Raw genomic sequence first — 18,198 nt, 5'->3', positions numbered from 1 at the left:
GAAAGGCGTTATCAGAGACCACACAGGGCGCTTCCCCCTTTCCTCCTTGATCAGTGGGCCAACCTTAAGGGAAGAATACTTTTACCTTAGATTTAAACTGTACATTTGAAACTTATGTCAGGTTTCCCAAGTGACCGATGAATTGTAAAATCTAAAAGCTACTATAGACCAGTTTAACGGATGCAGATAGGCCTACACCATGGGCTTGACATGCTTACTTAGAAAAATCCATCACGGAGGTAGTAGGTTCTGTATTTACAAATTATCATTAGAAGTTGCGATGGTCTCACTGTTGCATTTCACTCTAATACTGCTCATGAGTACGTTCACGTGGCCCCTTTTCCGTGGTACTTTATTGTCTTAGACAGAAATGTAGCCATACTATTATGTGAAACGTTTTCAAGAATCAACACTAAAGGACTCTTCATCTTTTGCAGAATTCTCTATTACGAGAAGTTGAAAATGCAAAAAAGCAGTTAGAAGAAACGCAACATGATAAGGTACTTAAATCTCTAAATCATTGAGAAATCCGTGAATTGAGCGAGTTCACTGTTGCTATAACTACTACAGACGTTGGGTGAAGTGGAGTCAAACTTTCCTGCTGTAAGATTTATGGCACTCCTAGAGTTGTGCGTGAATGCGTTTGTGTTGGCGGTGGATGTTAAGTCTGGCAGCGGGTAGGGATCAGAGTTCTGAGTCCTTTCTGGGTTCATTTGGAAGCTAAAACCTTAGCACAAACCTGTCCTCTAGAACTGTGCTGTGCAACAGAAATGTAATGGGAGCCACATGTATAATCTAAAATTTTCTAGTAGCCACATTTAAAAGTGTAATATGAAACAGGTGAAATTAGTTTTACTTAACCTGATAGAGTCAAATGTTATTTTATCATGTCATTAATATAAAAGCTAATGAGGTGCTTTACATTCGCTTTTTCATAGTGGGTCTTTGAAACCCGCTGTGTGCTTTATAGTTACAGGACATCTCAGTTTGGACCAGCCCCATTCAGGTGCTCAATGGCCACGTGTGGCGAGTGGCTGCTGTATGGGACAGCATAGATCTAGAAGGTTATAGGTGACTTAAAAAGTTTTTTGTCAGTTTTCCTTACTGTTTTGACGTGTACAAAAATGAGATTGGATGTACAAATGAACAAATGATTCATGAATGAATGAATGTGTGCTCGATGTGAGACAAAGACAATACAGAAAGGAAAAAGACAACACAGGGAAGTATGTGCAGTAGAAGGTGAGTATTGTTCGCCTCTCCCCGTCCCCACATCTCTCTACAGAATTAATAATTGTTAATGACTCGGTGTTTCGCCTCTAAAAACTTCTCTTTGACTAAGACATGACTTTTTATTCATCAGGGTTTATAAAGCTAATTTGGTGGTCTGAGTGTTTATGTTTACTATAGGACTCTCGGAGAAAACGTTCTCAGAACTAAAATACTTGATATTTATAACTGCTAATTTAACCTATTATGGTTATGTTCAACATTTGATGCAAATAATTTTAAATCCTGAAGGAGACAGCTGCAGTATGTGTCATTTGCTGTTTTGTAGGATCAGCTCGTACTGGACATCGAAGCCTTGAGGGCTGAGCTGGACCAAGCGAGGCTGAGAGGCGCGTCCCTTCACCACGGGTACGACACTCACGCGTTCACAGACACTCTCCAGCACCTGCTGTGTGTGTTCGGGGCGCTCGCAGACGTGCTCTGGCATCTGCCGTGTGTGTACAGGGCGCTCACATGCTCACAGACGTCCTCTGGCACCTGCCGTGTGTGTACAGGCCACTCATGCGCTCACAGACACTCTCCAGCACCTGCCGTGTGTGTACAGGGTGCTCGCACACTCACAGACGCACTCCAGCACCTGCTGTGTGTGTACAGGGCGCTCACACCCTCACAGACACTCTCCAGCACCTGCTGTGTGTGTCCGGGGTGCTCACAGACATGTTCCAGCACCTGCCGTGTGTGTACAGGGCGCACACATGCTCACAGACATGCTCCGGCACCTGCCATGTATGTACAGGGCGCTCACATGCTCACAGACGCACTCCGGCACGTGCCACCTGTGTACAGGGCGCTCACACGCTCACAGACGCACTCCAGCACCTGCCATGTCTGTACAGGGCACTCATATGCTCACAGACCCACTCCAGCACCTGCCATGTGTGTACAGGGCACTCATACGCTCACAGACGCACTCCAGCACTTGCCGTGTGTGTACAGGGCACTCACATGCTCACAGACGCACTCCAGCACTTGCCGTGTGTGTACAGGGCGCTCACACGCTCACAGACATGCTCCGGCACCTGCCATGTATGTACAGGGCGCTCACATGCTCACAGACGCACTCCAGCACCTGCTGTGTGTGTACAGGGCGCTCACATGCTCACAGGCGCACTCTGGCACGTGCCATGTGTGTACAGGGTGCTCACGTGCTCACAGACGCACTCCAGCACCTGCCGTGTGTGTACAGGGCGCTCACATGCTCACAGGCGCACTCTGGCACGTGCCATGTGTGTACAGGGTGCTCACGTGCTCACAGACGCACTCCAGCACCTGCCGTGTGTGTACAGGGCACTCATATGCTCACAGACCCACTCCGGCACCTGCCATGTGTGTACAGGGCACTCATACGCTCACAGACCCACTCCGGCACCTGCCATGTGTGTACAGGGCACTCATACGCTCACAGACGCACTCCAGCACCTGCCGTGTCTGTACAGGGCACTCACATGCTCACAGATGCACTCTGGCATGTGCCATGTGTGTACAGGGTGCTCACGCGCTCACAGACACACTCCAGCACCTGCCATGTGTGTGCAGGGTGCTCACGTGCTCACAGACGTGCTCTGGCACCTGCTGTGTGTGTACGGGGCGCTCAGACATGTTCAAGCGCCTGTCGTATGTGTACAGGGTGCTCACACCCTCACAGACGCACTCCAGCACCTGCCGTGTGTGTACAGGGCGCTCACATGCTCACAGGCGCACTCTGGCACGTGCCATGTGTGTACAGGGTGCTCACGTGCTCACAGACACGCTCCAGCACCTGCTGTGTGTGTACGGGGAGCTCACGCACTCACAGACACGCTCCAGCCCCTGCCGTGTGTGTACAGGAACACATGCAGGCCACAGGGGCAGCCAACTGAACACACTGCCTGGCCTGAGCTCAGGGAGCCTGGAGCTTCAGAGCAGGCCGGAGGGCAGAGGACAGCATCATCCTGAAGGTTAGGTTCTGGTACCTTGGAGGTTCCCGTCACGTCCTTGACTCAACTCAGAACTGCAGGAGGAGGTGGGGCCGGGGACGATTGATTAGTGTCGGGCATATGAGTCTGAGGCACCCGGCAGAGTGTGGGCGTGATGGTGTCGGGATCGGAGGACAGAGCCCAGGGTGCCAGAGGAAGCCTCATCCACCTGGGAGTGACGGTCGCATCCTTGAGGTGAAAGAGAAGGCTGCGGAGAGCCTGCGCTGCTGGAGCGGGAGGATGCCCTGACGTTCGCGTGTCTGGTGCGGCACTTGGAGTCTGTATGTTTTTAAGAGGCTGAGAGTTAACGGCGTGGTGCTCGCAGATCTTTCGAGGCGTGACTGGGCCGGCTGCTGCGGGAGTGAGCCCCCTGGCTCGGCGTGAATCTACCAAGTTGCCCGGCATCCTGAGTTTTTCTTCCTCATCGTGGTAGAGGCGGTAATTCTCATTTAGGTGATTTACTTCTTTGTAGAAAATGGTCATCAAGTGAGAGTTACGCTTTAGCAATAGTTATCGAAGGGCTTACCTGGTGGCAGTGACTGAAACACAGGAGACGGGCCCCTGCCTCCAACACGACTCAGGAGGAAGCTCCCAACCTCTGCAGGTGTTACGGCATTTGCCAAGTTAGGACATCCTGAAGGTTTAGGGTATCTTGCGGCTGTCCCTGCCTAACCCACTCCTAGAAACTAGAGGAGAAATCAGCGAGGACAGAGAGGCAGAGCCAGAAGCTTCCCCTGACGCCGAACCCGCTGGAAGGTGGAGTTTCGAGGAGGAGAGTGTGCGCTTCAGAGAGCGAGGTGCAGAGGAGGACCAGTGCAGGGAACAGGCACTTGCTTTCTGCTTCAGGTCCTCGCTGGTGGAAGGCTCGTGTTGTTAGAGCGCTGCAGGCGGACCCGCTGCTCGGGATTGCAGGCGTGTGTGCGAGGAGGCTCTCACAGGCACGTGGGTGAAGAGGAAGTGGACACGCGTGTGTGACTCTTGTGGAAGTCGAGTCCTGAAGGGAAGGGAGCCGGTGTAGGAGCTTGAGGGGGTGGCAGAGCTGGGGGCAGTTTTTCCGATGGAGACGTCTTGACATGTTTGCCGGTCCCAGGTGTGATGTTAGAGGTGAAAGACAAGGAGAGAAAGGAGCTATTTGCCCTGGTAGTGCAGAGGTGGCAGGAGGGGATGGCCAAGGTCACCTGGGGCGGAGTGGTCTGAAGACAGTGGGCAGGAGAGGCTGCATGCGGAGGGAAGGGCTTTGTTTCAGGGAGGCAAGGCTAGAGGCTGCATGTCAAGTGGCCTAGAAGAGAGGTGGTTGGGAGCTGTAGAAACGGGGGGAAGACCAATCACAGTAGGCGTGGAAGGGCCTTGGGTGGACTGAGGAGAAGGGGTCTGGCAGGCAGGGCAGGCTCAGCTCATTTGGTGTGACTCCACGGTGAGATCGGTCATCTTGTTTTTGTGATCTTCTCCATGAGAAAAGGTAGTCTAGATTGAGGAGTGGAAAAGCACGGTGATGGGTGGCCTTCCATAAACAGATTGGCCATATAGAAGAGAGGCTTCAGCAAGTGATCAGCTGCAGGGTGGTGGCGTGTCAGGAGGCAGGTAAGCCTGGGAAGGGGTGTCAGAATCGGGAAGCATTTGTGCTTCCCGAACCATCCAGAGGTACACGCAGGATTTCAGGTGCATCGCTTTCATCTGCCGTTGAACCGTCTCACGGCCCCAGAGCAGTTGGGCTGGAAGTCACCCTGAGGGAGAGACAGTGTCGTGAGGAGTAAGGGGTAGAGGAAGTAGGGCTGGGTGTGCTCCAAGGGGAATTCCAGACTTGGAGATCTTCGAACAGGCAGGAAATCTCGTGTAACGCTACAAGAAGGGATTTCTTTAAAAAGATGTCGAGAGGTGTGTACCAAAAGTAGATGAGTTGGCATGTCAGCCTGGCCCTGTCCACGATCGGGTGGGGAGGCTCGAGGGGTCCCCTGTCTAACTGGCTTTAATCAGATGAATGGACTCTGTCTTCTCAGATCGTAAGGCCTCCTGAAAATGAAGGCAGCCAGCCTTCTTTCCAGAGAACAGGGAGGCCCTTGGTGGCGGGCCAGGACTGAGGTGTGGCTGGGGTGCCCACGGTCAGGGCTGAGCACTGGGCTGGGCTGTGCCCTCCTCGCCTCTGCTCACCAGTTCCTCTCCAGGGCCTCTCCTAGTGACTCTCTTGAGCGTCTCCCTCGCGGGTGCTCAGGGCCCCAGTCACTGGTTCAGGGGACTGTTTTAGCCGGGCGTGTTGATTGTCTGTCAGTCTGATTGCACGCAGTCTCTGCTTTTGGTTCGGAATCCTCAAAGCGTCCTGCCCAGCCCGGTTCATACCAGCCCGAGCTGTGGTCAGAAGGGCTTCTGCAGCCGCTCCCTCCGAGGGGCCTGTGGGAGCGCTTCAGACAGTGCCACGCAGAGAGAGGAGTGTCGGTGTCCACCAGCCTCACACTGCGGCGCCTGGCACAAATGGGAGAGTGACCGTGGAAGGCCGCAGGTGGGGGTGGGGTGCTTCCTGGTGGGTCGAGGAGAAGGCCGAGCAGAGGCAGGGCTGAGCACCCCTCTGCGGGCCCTGACATGGGTGACGGATGCCTCTTCCACGGCCCAGACAGCTGGACCCCATCCTCTCATTTCCAGGTCTGCAGTGGCAGCATTGGCTTTCCTAGGTATGGAGTGTCCCCGCTGGCGGGGCTGAAAGGCTCAACGCTGGCGGGAGCGACAACAGAGGTGCCTTCCTTGGAGTCCTTTTTCTGTGAAATTACGTGTTTTCCAAATTGACAGCTTCTGGCTTGACTAACAAACTTAGTTCACTTTTCTTATCTAATAATGACCTTTTGTTTTCCATCTTTCAGCCGACCCCACTTGGGCAGTGTCTCGGATTTCAGGTTCCCTGTGGCAGACGGTCCCGCAGACGCCTCCAGCAGCAGCGCGGTGTTGCGGCGCCCCCAGAAAGGCCACGTGGCAGCCCTGCGGGATGAGCCATCCAAGGCAAGGCCCTCCGTCCTCGCTGCCCGTGAGCTGCCGGCCCTCGGGCGCGTCTCCTGCTCGTCCCGTGACTTTGAGACTTTGGGGATTCCAATGGTCATAGGTCGCCTTCTCTCATCCCCTCCCCCCATTTTCCTTTTTCTGGCTAAGAGTTTCGTTTTAGGCATGCTTTTCTCTGAAGAACAAGTTTTGATAGAATATGACCTACTCTTAAGTGCAACGTAATGTAATTAGTACGGTTTGGAAGCAGCGATAAGCGTGAATGAATGCGTGTATCCGTCATCTTTTAGTGAGAAGAATTCACATTGGGAAGTTTAAATACCTTCCTACTTGTGTCTGTTTAACAGCACATCTTTATCTACTTCTGCGTATTTTTATTTACAGCACCCGTATTCAGTGCACACCTGGTTTGGGCCAGGCGTCATTATAGACTAGGGCTCCAGCAGTGAATACAGGCAGAGAAGATGCCCACACCGCCAGGGCGCACGTTCTAGTGAGGAGCCAGCGTGCGTGAGAAGTACAGTACGGGCTGTGTGTCAGTTTCCTCTCACTGCGGTCACAGGCTGCTGCGAGCTCAGTGGCCTAAAGCAAGGAGCAGTTAGAGTTCACAGGTTCCGTGGGCTCGGGGCTGTGAGCAGGACGGTTCGGGCTCAGTTCTCCTGAGGTTGCAGCCGTCCGGATTCTCACCTGGGGCTGAAGAGTGCACTTCCAGGCTCACTCGCCTGGCTCTGCCTGGGCCCTCTCTGGGGGCTGCTTGAGTGTCCTGGAAAGATGACCGCCAGCTTTGCTCCGGGCTCATTCTGAGAGAGAGCCAGGAGAAAGCCCCAGCCTCTGAGGCCCTGGTCTGGAGGCAGCACACCTTCACTTGTCCTGCACTCGGTGCGTTAGAGTGAGTTAGCGAGTCCTGCCCTCACTGTGGGCCAAGGGAGGAGTGTTAGAGAAGTGTGGACGTATATTTAAACCACCACAGGGTTTCCGATGGTCATAAGCAGGGAAAGGAAACCCGGGGTACCCTGAGCTGTAGGAGGGGAATGATAGTTTTAAGTAGGGTAGCCAGCGAGGTCTCACAGGGACGGTGACATTTGAGCCAAGGAAGGGAAGGAACCATTTGGAGATATTAGAAGGTCATGCCAACACGATGTGCTGATGGGTTGAATATAGAGTATGAGACAAAGAGGCGAGTGAGGCCCCTGAGGGCCCGGGCTTGAGCAGCTGGAGGCTGGAGGCTGTCTCCTGCGATGAGGAAGACTGCGGGGCAGGGGCGACGAGTGGAGCCTGGCCCTGATCAGGTCGACAGCCCTATCTGCTGTCCAGGTGGACGTGTCAGGTAGGCAGTTGGATATTCTGGCCTGGAACCCAAGAGAGAAGTCTCGACTAGAGATAAAGATGTGGGGGTCATGACCATACAGATGGTGTTTAAAGGTGTAAGATGAGATCAAGTCCAAAGTGGGTGCCTGTTGATAGAGATGAGCTTCCAGGATAGAGCCGTGGGCCACTCCAAAATTGAGAGGTTGGGGAGACTGAGAAGGGACCGGCAGGAGACTAAAGAGTGACAAGGAGGTAGGCAGAAACCCGGGACCACGGGGCCTGCAGCCGAGTGAGCGAGATGCTCAGGGAAGAGGGGAGAGCAGCAGGCCTGGGCCTGCCGATGGGCCAGACGAGAGGGCAGTGGAGGTCAGTGGCAGACTTCTTAAGGTGGGCGCTTTGATCCTGGAGCAGCTCTGCGGGAGGGGAGGTGAGCAGGAGGCGAGGAGGTGGAGGCAGAGTCGAGGCGGCTCTGGAGACCTTTTACTCATCGGGACGGAAGTGCAGTGGTGGCTGGAAGGAGACGTGGCATCCAGGTTCCGTGGGTTCTGGTGTGTTATCTGAAGGAGGGAGAAGGGAGCAAACCTTCTCAGGCTGATGGGAGTGGGCCAGTAGAGAATCGATTACCCCGAGAGAGGAAGGGAACACAGCAGGCGAGCCTGGAGTCAGCCAGAGGGGGTGCGCCTCGTGCCCAGAGGTGGGGCTGGCCTGGGTGGGGGCCCAGGTACCTGGCCGCGACCTCAGATCTTGGGAGGGGAGGTGGAGTGCATGGGTAAAGGCCCGGGGGACGGGGAGATAAGCCAGCAGGGCATCTCAAGTCTTGTGGTTGCTCTGATGTCGTGTCAGTGAAGTGGGAGGCAGGGCCCTGGGCTCAGTGAGGACGGGAGAGGAAGAGATGGAGGCTTCGAGAGAGGGGCTGAGACAGCGGCACAGGATGGGTCACGTGGCCCCGGCGCGCATGCCTTCTCTGTGCGCATTCTGATTGCAAACGGTACCCCTCCATCACGCGAGAGAGGAGTGGCTCGGCACAGAGGAGGCTTTTCTCCGAGAGCCTCAGTTCTCTAGAGAACGTGGTCTGCCAGCTCGCTCTTCCCTGGGTGTTGAGAAGAGTGCGTCCGACGGCTGCCCTGCTGTCTCCTTCTGCCCCTGCCTGCTGCTGTCTGTGCTCGTTCACACCGGGCTCAGAAGAGGGAGGATTGGGGAACTCCAGTGAGGTGTGTTACTCGATAACACTAGTACAGTGGTGTGGCAACTGCAGTGAACACAGCTGCCGTGGATCTAGTGAACTTTTTACTTCCCATTAGCGTGGCTGATCGTGCCATGTTTTGTGTGTGTGTGGTTTTGGTTTTTGTTTTTGCTGAGGAAGATTAGCCCTGAGCTAACGTCTATGCCGGTCTTCCTCTGTTTTATATGTGGTTCGCTGCTACAGCGTGGCCAACTAGCAGTGTAGGTCCAAACCCGTGGATTCAGGCCACCGAGGCAGAGTGCACCGAACTTAACCACTATGCCACAGGGCCGGCCCCCCCGTGGTGTATTTTTCTAATTTTCAGTTTTTGTTTGCACTCGGTCTTGTCACCATTGTGAATAACGTCATGGAAATGCCTTGTGTCCACAGTGAGATGTGACTGTTACCAGGCAGTCTAAGTAATCGACTGTCCTGCCCCTGAAATACTGCCTGCTTGATACATGTCAGCAACTTACAAGCATGGCCTATTTTTCCAAAATCTTTTGGGCTTCTATTTAAAAAATATTTAAGTTTCTGCTAGGTTTACTGTAAGTTGCTGTAACTTGGTTGTTATTTTCCATCTTTGCTGAGATTTGATTTTCTTGTTTCTAGGTACAGACTCTTAATGAACAGGATTGGGAACGTGCCCAGCAAGCGAGTGTCCTGGCCAACGTGGCGCAGGCCTTCGAGAGTGATGTGGACGCGTCCGACGGCGAAGACGACAGGGACACCATCTTCAGCCCAGCTGGCCTCTTGTCCCCCAGTGGGCAGGCCGATGCCCAGACGCTGGCCATGATGCTTCAGGAGCAGCTGGACGCCATCAACAAGGAGATCAGGTACGTGGGCTTGTGCATAGCACCACAGACACCGTGCATGTCTCTAAAGAATTGTATGCTACCTAGGACAGTCTGGAAGAAATACTGTGGACGTATTCTACGCGTCCCATGATAGTAAACTTGGTTCAATCCTGTTTGAATAGTTTTAAGTTCTGAGGTTGCCCTTGATTGGAAAGTTCAGTTGACCGGGCGTTCTCGCCACAGTTGTGGTGTGGGTACACTTGTGTACACAAGATCTTGCAGAAGGGTGAAAGGGGTTCGGTCCGTTCCCCCACGAGCCGATGACACAGCTGGAGAGCGTTGCCGGGGAGCTCAGTGTCCACCTGTGCCGCTCTGGATCCCAGGCCGGGTTCCAGAGACGGCCGGGGTGCAGAGAGCTGAGCGCACATCGGAGGAGGCCTCCCTGCTCCGAAGTGCAGAGGGGAGCTGTGGTGTGGGGCAGGGCACCATGGAGAGCCAGGAGGAGGTGGACTGGCCTGGCGCCCTTGTGGGTAAGAAGCAGGACTCTTTTCACGGGCAGTGCCAGGTGGCGGGTGACTTACGAGGAGAAACGCCAGAGTTCAGTCCACTGGCAAGCGAAGGTGAAACATGCAGTAGGAAGCGGGAGGGAGAGTTTCCTGCCCCCCTCCAGCCTGAGTGTCCCCCAACTCTGAACCCTGCGGGGGGCAGGGAGCTGGGGCAGCGTCCACCTGCCGCTTGTGCCTCCTCCAGCGCTGAAGAGGGCCCTCTTGTGTGTCTTTCAGAGCCTCACGTTTTCAGGTGTGTCACCCAACCACCTGGAACAGAAAGCCGAGGTTTTCAGATTGGCAAATTCCCACTCCTACTTGCGTTTTCCTCTGTTAAACTAATAGAATGTGAAAATTGGTTCATTACAAGACAGTGGTCGGGGCAGGCCCCATGGCCGAGTGGTTAAGTTCACGCGCTCCGCTTTGGCGGCCCTGGATTTCACCAATTTGGATCCTGGGTGCTGACACAGCACCGCTCTTCAGGCCATGTTGAGGCGGCATCCCACATAGCACAACCAGAGGCACTCACAACTAGAATCCAGCACTATGTACTGGGGGCTTTGGGGAGAAGAAGAAGAAGAAAGAAGGCGACGATTGGCAACAGTTGTTAGCTCAGGCGCCCATCTTTAAAAAAAAAAAAAGACAGTGGTCAAAGAATGGTTTGAATCCTAACCTCCTCAGTGTTTCAGAGGTGTTTTCTTTCGAAAGCCTCTTAGCAGTTATAACAGTAAATTTACAAGACAAAGGGCCGACTGTTGGGTTCAATCCAAAGACTTGCCCGTCCTGGGGGGCTGGCCCCATGGCCTAGTGGTTAAGTTCCTGAGCTCCGCTGCAGGCGGCCCGGTGTTTCGTTGGTTTGGATCCTGGGCGCAGACATGGCACTGCTCATCAAGCCAAAGACTTGCCCGTCCGAGGGGGGATTAAGAGGCCTTAGGTCTGGGGTGCAGGGTGACAGGGAGCCCAAGATCTGCCCTGTCAGGCCTGAGGCAGCTGTGGTCCGGTCCTGCATGCACACAGAGACCAGCCGTGTGCCAGGGACCCTGCAGGAGGTCCGGGCAGAGTTGCTGCCAACATTTTGTTCTTGTCAAGCTGACACAGACGCCAAGTGCCGGTTCCTGCGCAGAGCCTGCGGGAGGGAAGGAGGGGCAGAACTAACCCAGGGAGAGCTGTAGGCTCTGCAAGGAAGGGGTGTGCGGCCTGCAGTCTGCCTCCGTAAACCACGGTTCGTGTGCTGTGTTCAACCCGGCAGAGCCCGGAAGACTGCCTTTCCCCATCGCTGTGGGAAACACGAAAGGATTATAAACGTCAGCTTTTATTTTTCACAGTGTATTGCTAAGTAAAATGGGTTCTTCTTTAGGTAGCAAGTTGACCTGATATAAATGGTAAATTCTGTCCACTGCCTTGGTATCAATAACAGAAAGTACTTTCAGAATATATAAGTAGAACTTTAATTGGACAGGTTACTGCAAGGTTACTACTAATTTAATATTAGAGTAATGATTTGCATAGTCAAATATTAAAACTGCTGTTTAAGCATCCACTATACAGTAGGAGAGAAGAGCTTTAATTACGAATTTCCAAATTAATGCAGCATGGTTGACGTGAATTCATTCAGATGAGGCTGGTGGAGAATTCTGTCAAATAATACAAACAAAATACTTTTGTTCGAACTCAACCTTTAAAAAAAAAAATCAATGTTTCCGTCTAGTCTAGAGACTTAAGTGTTGGGAAACTCCTGATTGCTTTGTAAATTGATTTTTTGATTATATCAGAGTTCCCAGTTTCCAGTCAAAAAAACCGATAGGTAAATGTGCAGCTGTGCCCTGAGAAGTGGGAATGTCGGAGCTGTAAAATTCAAACATCTCGTTGTGTGGTAAGAGAGTTGCCAACTAGCCCCTCCAGACTTGTGGGGTACGTAAATAAAATCAAACGCGAGTGATCAGAGATAGTTGGTAAGACTCAGTGGAAGGTGTACTTTGTGCTGTTCCGAAGCCGTGTGTGTTAAAGAGAGAAAAAGTAGAACGTTTTTGCTGAAGTGTTCATTGTTGGAGCAACCGTCATTGGAGTTTCCTTACAGTAATGCAAGCACCGATTTTTTCATCTGAACCCGTTAATCTGTCTGCTAATGAAGGAAGGATGACTGTTTTGTTTTTACTTTAGGTTGATAGAGGAAGAAAAGGAAAACACAGAGCAGCGGGCGGAGGAGATTGAGTCTCGAGTTGGCAGTGGGAGTTTTGGCAATCTTCGTCGTTTTAGATCAGTGAGCTCCATTCCCCTCTACCCTGCCTCCTCGCTCGCCGGCTCCTCTCCTCCGAACAGTGGCCGGTCCACCCCGCGAAGGATTCCGCACAGCCCAGCTCGGGAGGTGGACAGACTAGGTATCATGACTCCGGTAAGGATTTGTCTTTTCTTGTGCTGTCTCCCCTCGCCCCCGACACACCTGATTTAAGTCTTGGACACCATGAATATGCTTTATTTTTAACCTGGAAGAAAATCAGGTACACTTGTTATGCTCAGAGGTTTGAGATTTTTAAAACCAACTCATATTTAATCATTCAACAATAGCATGGTGACAAATTAATTTTAATATTGGGGTGATGCCTGAACTCCAGAGAAGTTTTCACTTGTTCAGCTCTGAGCGTGGTCAGCTCTGCAGGGTTCGGCAGCTAGGGGGGTATTTTTGTTTTCCAGCGATAGACAGTGTAACAAAAGTAAATACAGCAGCCATCGTAACATATAGGAAAATGTGCAGAGAGAGTCAGTGCTGTCTGTCTTTACGTTCGGGATGCCTGACTGGAGGGTACAGAATATGCCGTCAAAAACAAAACTGAAGAAAAAGCTAAATCGGTCCTCTTAATAATGCCCTCGGTGGCATGCTTGGCACCGGTTCTGCAGGTGAATCCAGGGTGGCGTGAGTGAGAGCGCGCTGCCGCTTGGCCTCCCCGGGGAAGCGCGGGGCTGCGTTCGTGCGCAGCCTCTGGAAGTGCAGGGACCGCGACAGCGTGCTGCTCTAAAGAATAGTGCCTAGCTTTCTCACGTGTTTAGTCTGGGTTTTGTGAATGCATGAAATCATGTTGACAGCGTTCTGCTTTCTAACTGCGCTTCCGTTCTCATTTCTTCTGCTACCACCCATTTTCGTTTTTAGTTGCGTTGTTAGCCTGCATGTAATTAAATGAACCGTGAATCGCTTTAGTAGCGTCCGAAATGGTAACTAGTCCATTTCGCGGTGTTTTGACATAGTATTTTTATAATTTACATCGTTAGCTCATTAGCTGATATTTTAAGCTCTTTGACAATTTCATGCTTATTTCCTTTCAGAGAATTTGTAAAAACAGTTCTGTTTTTCTTTTTCCTTGTTTTTGTAGTTGTGTGTGCCGGCTGACGCTGTGTCTGCTTCCGTGTTTAGTTTTGATTTCCTGTGTCATCCTTCTGTTTATTTTGTCACTGTTAGTCCAGGCCTCAGCCCGCGCTGTGACACCCCCTCCACGGGGTGCTCAGGGAACCGCCACAGTGGGGGCCATGGTGTGTGTGGGGGGGCCATTGGGGCTCATTAGTGGGGTTTCTGCGTTATCTTCGTTTCTCATGACATAGTGTCTTTTTCCCTCAGTAGTGATACGTTTTTACTGCTGTGTCACTGTACAACAGATGTGGATACAGGCATGATATCGCTGGATCAGAGTGCTTTTATTCAAACTGTGTAGGGTTTGTATAATTCAGAAATGAAATCTTTTATATATACAGAGATAATCCACCAAGTATAGAATTAACGGAAACTTGACACAAACAGTATACCTTTTGGTTTTGATGCTTATATTCAAGACTGTAAATTTCATCAACTTGTTGGACATAAACAATTAATGCCTTTAATAGACTATTTTTTAAATTCACATATCTCATAGGAATCATAGAATGTGAAGATTCCACCTGCTATTCTGCTAGCTTTTATCCTTACGTATTTTCACAGGGTACCCTGCTTTAATCCAAAAATTTGTGTTTGAGAAATTTTAAATCAATTTCTAGGTAAGAATTTTATATGAATGACCAATAGGTGATTAATAACTAAAAGTAGGTTTGTTCAGTTTTATAGTAAGTCTTGCAATAACTTCCTCATCAACTAAATTGATGTTTAGAGACATGTTTTTCATTAGGGCAAACTAAGTTCTAGAGAAGTTTGGCTTAGAATAGACAACTGTTAGGGCCCTTTGTTCTATAAAATGCTGTATTTTAATAAATTGTATATGTTGTAATAGAATTTTATCTCCCTGAGTAACGATTTATAGTGTTTCTCTAGTAAATCTTGAGTAACTTACTGTTTAAATTTCATGGTGAAAAAGATGTTCCATTTCCAGTTATGTTTTCTCTGAATCTCAGCTCGCTTATATCTGTCTTGTCATTCTCTTTTTAATATATTTACCTGTACTGATCCTTGAATTTTTAACTTCAGAGTATGCAGTAAATCTGGTTTCTCTTCATTTCTTTGCATGCGTCCGTCAGCCTAGTGATTTAAGGAAACATCGTAGAAAGGTCAAGTGTTTAGTAATTTAACATACCTTTGTTTCTCTGAAGTATTGACGGGCACCTGTCATTTGGCATGAATGAGCCCTGTGAATCACTGACATTTAAATGGACATGTTGACACTCACCTGGCATGTCACAAATGACGATTGTCCTGTTGGAGACAGGTCACTGGTGGTTTGCATAGAATGCTGGGACAGGCGTAAGGGTGTGCCTTTCTTCCACTCATTTGCCTTCTCATCGTTGCATGCTTATTTATAATGGCTATAGTATTTTTTCAATGAGAAATTACTGAAGCAGAGCCACAGATTTTAGTTTGGGGAAAAACTAATTTTAATAAGCATAGCTAGAAGGGCCGGCCTGGTGGCGCAGCACTTAAGTTCGCATGTTCTGCTCCTCGGCAGCCCGGGGTTCGCCGGTTCGGATCCCGGGTGTGGACCTGGCACCCCTTTGCGAAAGTCATACTGTGGGAGGTGTCCCACATATAAAGTAGAGCAAGATGGGCACGGATGTGAGCTCAGGGGCAGTCTTCCTCAGCAAAAATAGGAAGATTGGCAGTAGTTAGCTCAGGGCTAATCTTCCTCAAAAAAAAAAAAAAACATAGCTAGCTGTCATGAGCTCTTACTGTATGCCAGGCCCTGTGCTGAGTGCTCTACCAGTCTGCTCTCTCGTCCTCATGGACTTCCTGTGAGATGCAGGTTACTGTTGTTATCCCCATGGACAGATGTGGAACAGAGGCTCCGAGAGGCCACATGCTGTGCCTAGGGGCACACAGTTAGGGAACGCTGCAGTGTGGACTGGTCTGATTTCAAAACCAGGACACTGAGTCGCTTCCCCCACGGCCTGACTTCTCTGCAGATTCTCTCACCTCCTCACTCGTCCCTGACAGCGGGGGCCAGCGGGCCTCTTCTCCTTATAGATAGTCGTGAATCGGGCCTCCCTGTTCTTGGAGGACGTGCACGCACTGGGGAGCAGATCTGTGGACCAGAATGCCTTCCTCCTAACCTTCACCCCATGTGCATAGCCTGCACCCCCACCCAGAAGCTGCCTGAGCCTGCGCTCGTAGGCCGCCCTTCGGATGCTCGGGCAGCTGTCCTCTGACCGCAGCGCTTAGAGCACATGAGCTGGGTGGCAGCCGTGGGAGCCCTCCGCTGCGCAGAGCACCGTGGCGATTCAGCGAAACGCAGGCTCAAGTCCCCGCTGTCAGTGATGATTTGTGACCCGGGTGTGCTGCTCGCCCTCTCTGCGCCTTGGTTTGCCCTCCTGTTTAAGTGAAGACAACGACAGAAGCGCGCTCCTCGGGGTGGCCGCAGACGGTGCCATCTGTGCACGATCTGCAAGGAGCTGAGAGCTTATAACCGGCCCCGCGGCGCACAGCACGCCCTCAGTCCCGCCGACTCGCATCCGTGTTTCCCTCGGTGGGAAGGCTTTCTCAGGGAAGGAAGGAGCGTGTTGATTGACGTCCAGGCAGGACAGCCTGACCCTGTTGCTCATGGCACTGTGGGCTGGCTGGCTGGCTCCTTCGAGGGCCTTGCTGTGGGGCTGTGGTGAGGATGAAAGGCAGGAGTGCAGGCATGGTGCAGACACGGGTGGCGTGGGCCGCGCACTGTCCTCCTCCTCAGCGTCCCTGGCCTACGCCGCCGTGACCCCCCAGCTGTCGGGGAGCTTCGTTCCAGTCAGCTCTGAAAGAGCGTGCAGGCCCCAGCCTGGCGGGCCCCGGGCTGGGCAGGGCCCCTCAGCACGGGGGCACAATGGGAGCAGCCACTGGCCGGGGCGGGCCTCTCCTCCTGAGCTCTGTCTCCGCTGAGGACAGTGAACTCAGTCCCGTGGACTGCTCCCTGTCCTGTTCTTTTTTGTTTTTTATAGGTGATTGTTTTAACCTCAGTTTGAAATCTCTCCCTGTTTCAGTTTCGTATTGATAGTTTCTAGCCGTCGTAGCCTTTGGTTGTCTGCAGATTGTAATTTGAAATCAGGAGAGCATGGGGAATCTATCCAGCTACGGCTTAAGGTTCTATCTTAAATGAGTTCGACTCCGTTTTGCACTAAGCCCCTTGGTTGTCACTGAGCCACTGTGGGGCTGCAGTGGAGCGATAGTCTACACAGTCGCATTAAAAAAGCCCAAGTTGGCTGCTCAGGTCTTGCTGTTTGTACAAACGCCTGCCACGCACGTTTTGAGAACTCGAGCCCTGCCTTAACCACGGAGCCCCATGGATCAGTAAGACCTGCCGGGGTTAACGTTTTCCCCACCGCCTCCTTCCTGTCCTCACGTTCCCCGACACGGGAAAACTGGCAGTCTGAAGGAGAGGATCTTCCAGTGGAAGGCCAGGACTGCTTTGAGCCGGCTTGAACAAATTGCTTTTAAACCGCGTAGAAAGACCTCAGTTTATAGCATCTGTTCTGCACGCTGAGACGTATGAGACAGACAGGCGTGTCTGGGATGGAGGAGTTAGATCCCTTTTCGCTTTTCCACTTGTTACAGAGTCCAGGAAGGTGCATCACTACTCAAAATGATAGTGGATCATGGTACAAGCTATTTCTCTTTTTCTCCCAAAACAAAAAGTTCTGGACAGTTTACCCAAGAGGTTTCTGCCCTCTCTGGTGTTTCTTCTGAATGCATCAGGAGATAAACACGTTCATCTTCAGCTCCTCATCAGGGACAGTGAGTGCCGTGCGTGCTGTGTGAGGACGAGGTTTTGGGCGTGGTTCAGATCTCGGTGCCCTTCAGTGGCTGTCCTCATGGTGGCCTAGGATCCTAGGGCGGGCGGGCCCTCGGGCTGCGAGGAGGCTCAGGAGGAGGAGTGCCCGTGTGTCCTGCCCGGGTCTCTGCACTCGTTCTGGTGCTCATAGGCCAGGAGTCGGGCTCTGCTCTGTGCTCCTGCTCCTGATAAGTAAGACGGTCCTTTAACGTGGCGTTGGGCTAAAACGAGGCTGGTTGTACTCAGCAGAAAGCATAGCTCATGGATTTCCACATAAGTTTATGGTTATAATTTAAAGCCTATGTGTTGTGGGGTTTTTTTGGTCACAGTGTGTTGTTCACTAATTTTACACTGGTCTCAACCCCTCAGTTGCCAACCTCCCTAGAAGAGGTACGAGACGACAAGACGACAATAAAATGTGAAACCTCGCCCCTGCCCTCCCTGCGGTCCCTTCGGCTGGACAGGCTGCACAAAGGGGCGCTGCACACGGTCGGCCACGAGGACCTCAGGGACTTACAGAAGTAAGGAGGGCAGCGTCCCACCCTAGCCCGGCTCCAAACAGACCGCCTTCCCATGCTCAGCTTTCAGAAATCCATTGCTCTCTTCTTGGGGAAAAAAGTCAGAATGATGACTTTAAAGAAATACCGGTTAATTGAGTTGAGTTGATTTAGATGATGCCCTCGGGCTGCCCTGGGAGCTCAGGTGAGCCCAGCAGAAGATGCTGTCTGTTTGGGCGACGTGAGTTTAGAAAGAGAGTTCAGTGATAGCAGCAATCTTAGAAAGCCTTCATTTCTTCAGAGTCTGCAAATTGACTATTGTGAGAACTTTCTCTTCTTGTGGAGCATTTGCTAAGCATGTGGCGTGTTCTGACCGTTGCTCTGCAGGACC

At 51.8% G+C, this 18,198-nt stretch overlaps 1 protein-coding gene across 3 annotated transcripts in view; it reads left to right on the top strand.

Annotated features, from left to right (window-relative positions):
* Positions 1-18,198, top strand: part of LOC139040786 (liprin-alpha-1-like) — an 85,023-nt gene that overhangs the window by 34,404 nt on the left and 32,421 nt on the right. For all 3 annotated transcript variants that reach the window (XM_070487866.1, XM_070487865.1, XM_070487864.1), the window contains 6 exons: positions 438-500; positions 1,559-1,638; positions 6,095-6,230; positions 9,370-9,593; positions 12,260-12,491; positions 17,680-17,831. In XM_070487866.1, the coding sequence (XP_070343967.1) occupies positions 438-500; positions 1,559-1,638; positions 6,095-6,230; positions 9,370-9,593; positions 12,260-12,491; positions 17,680-17,831 (887 nt within the window). The remainder of the gene's footprint in view (positions 1-437; positions 501-1,558; positions 1,639-6,094; positions 6,231-9,369; positions 9,594-12,259; positions 12,492-17,679; positions 17,832-18,198) is intronic.

This window comes from Equus asinus, chromosome 17 (genome assembly GCF_041296235.1).
Source record: "Equus asinus isolate D_3611 breed Donkey chromosome 17, EquAss-T2T_v2, whole genome shotgun sequence".
NCBI classification, from domain to species: Eukaryota; Metazoa; Chordata; class Mammalia; order Perissodactyla; family Equidae; genus Equus; species Equus asinus.
Note: the sequence above shows the minus strand (reverse complement) of the source record. Positions and strands in the feature narration are given on the sequence as shown.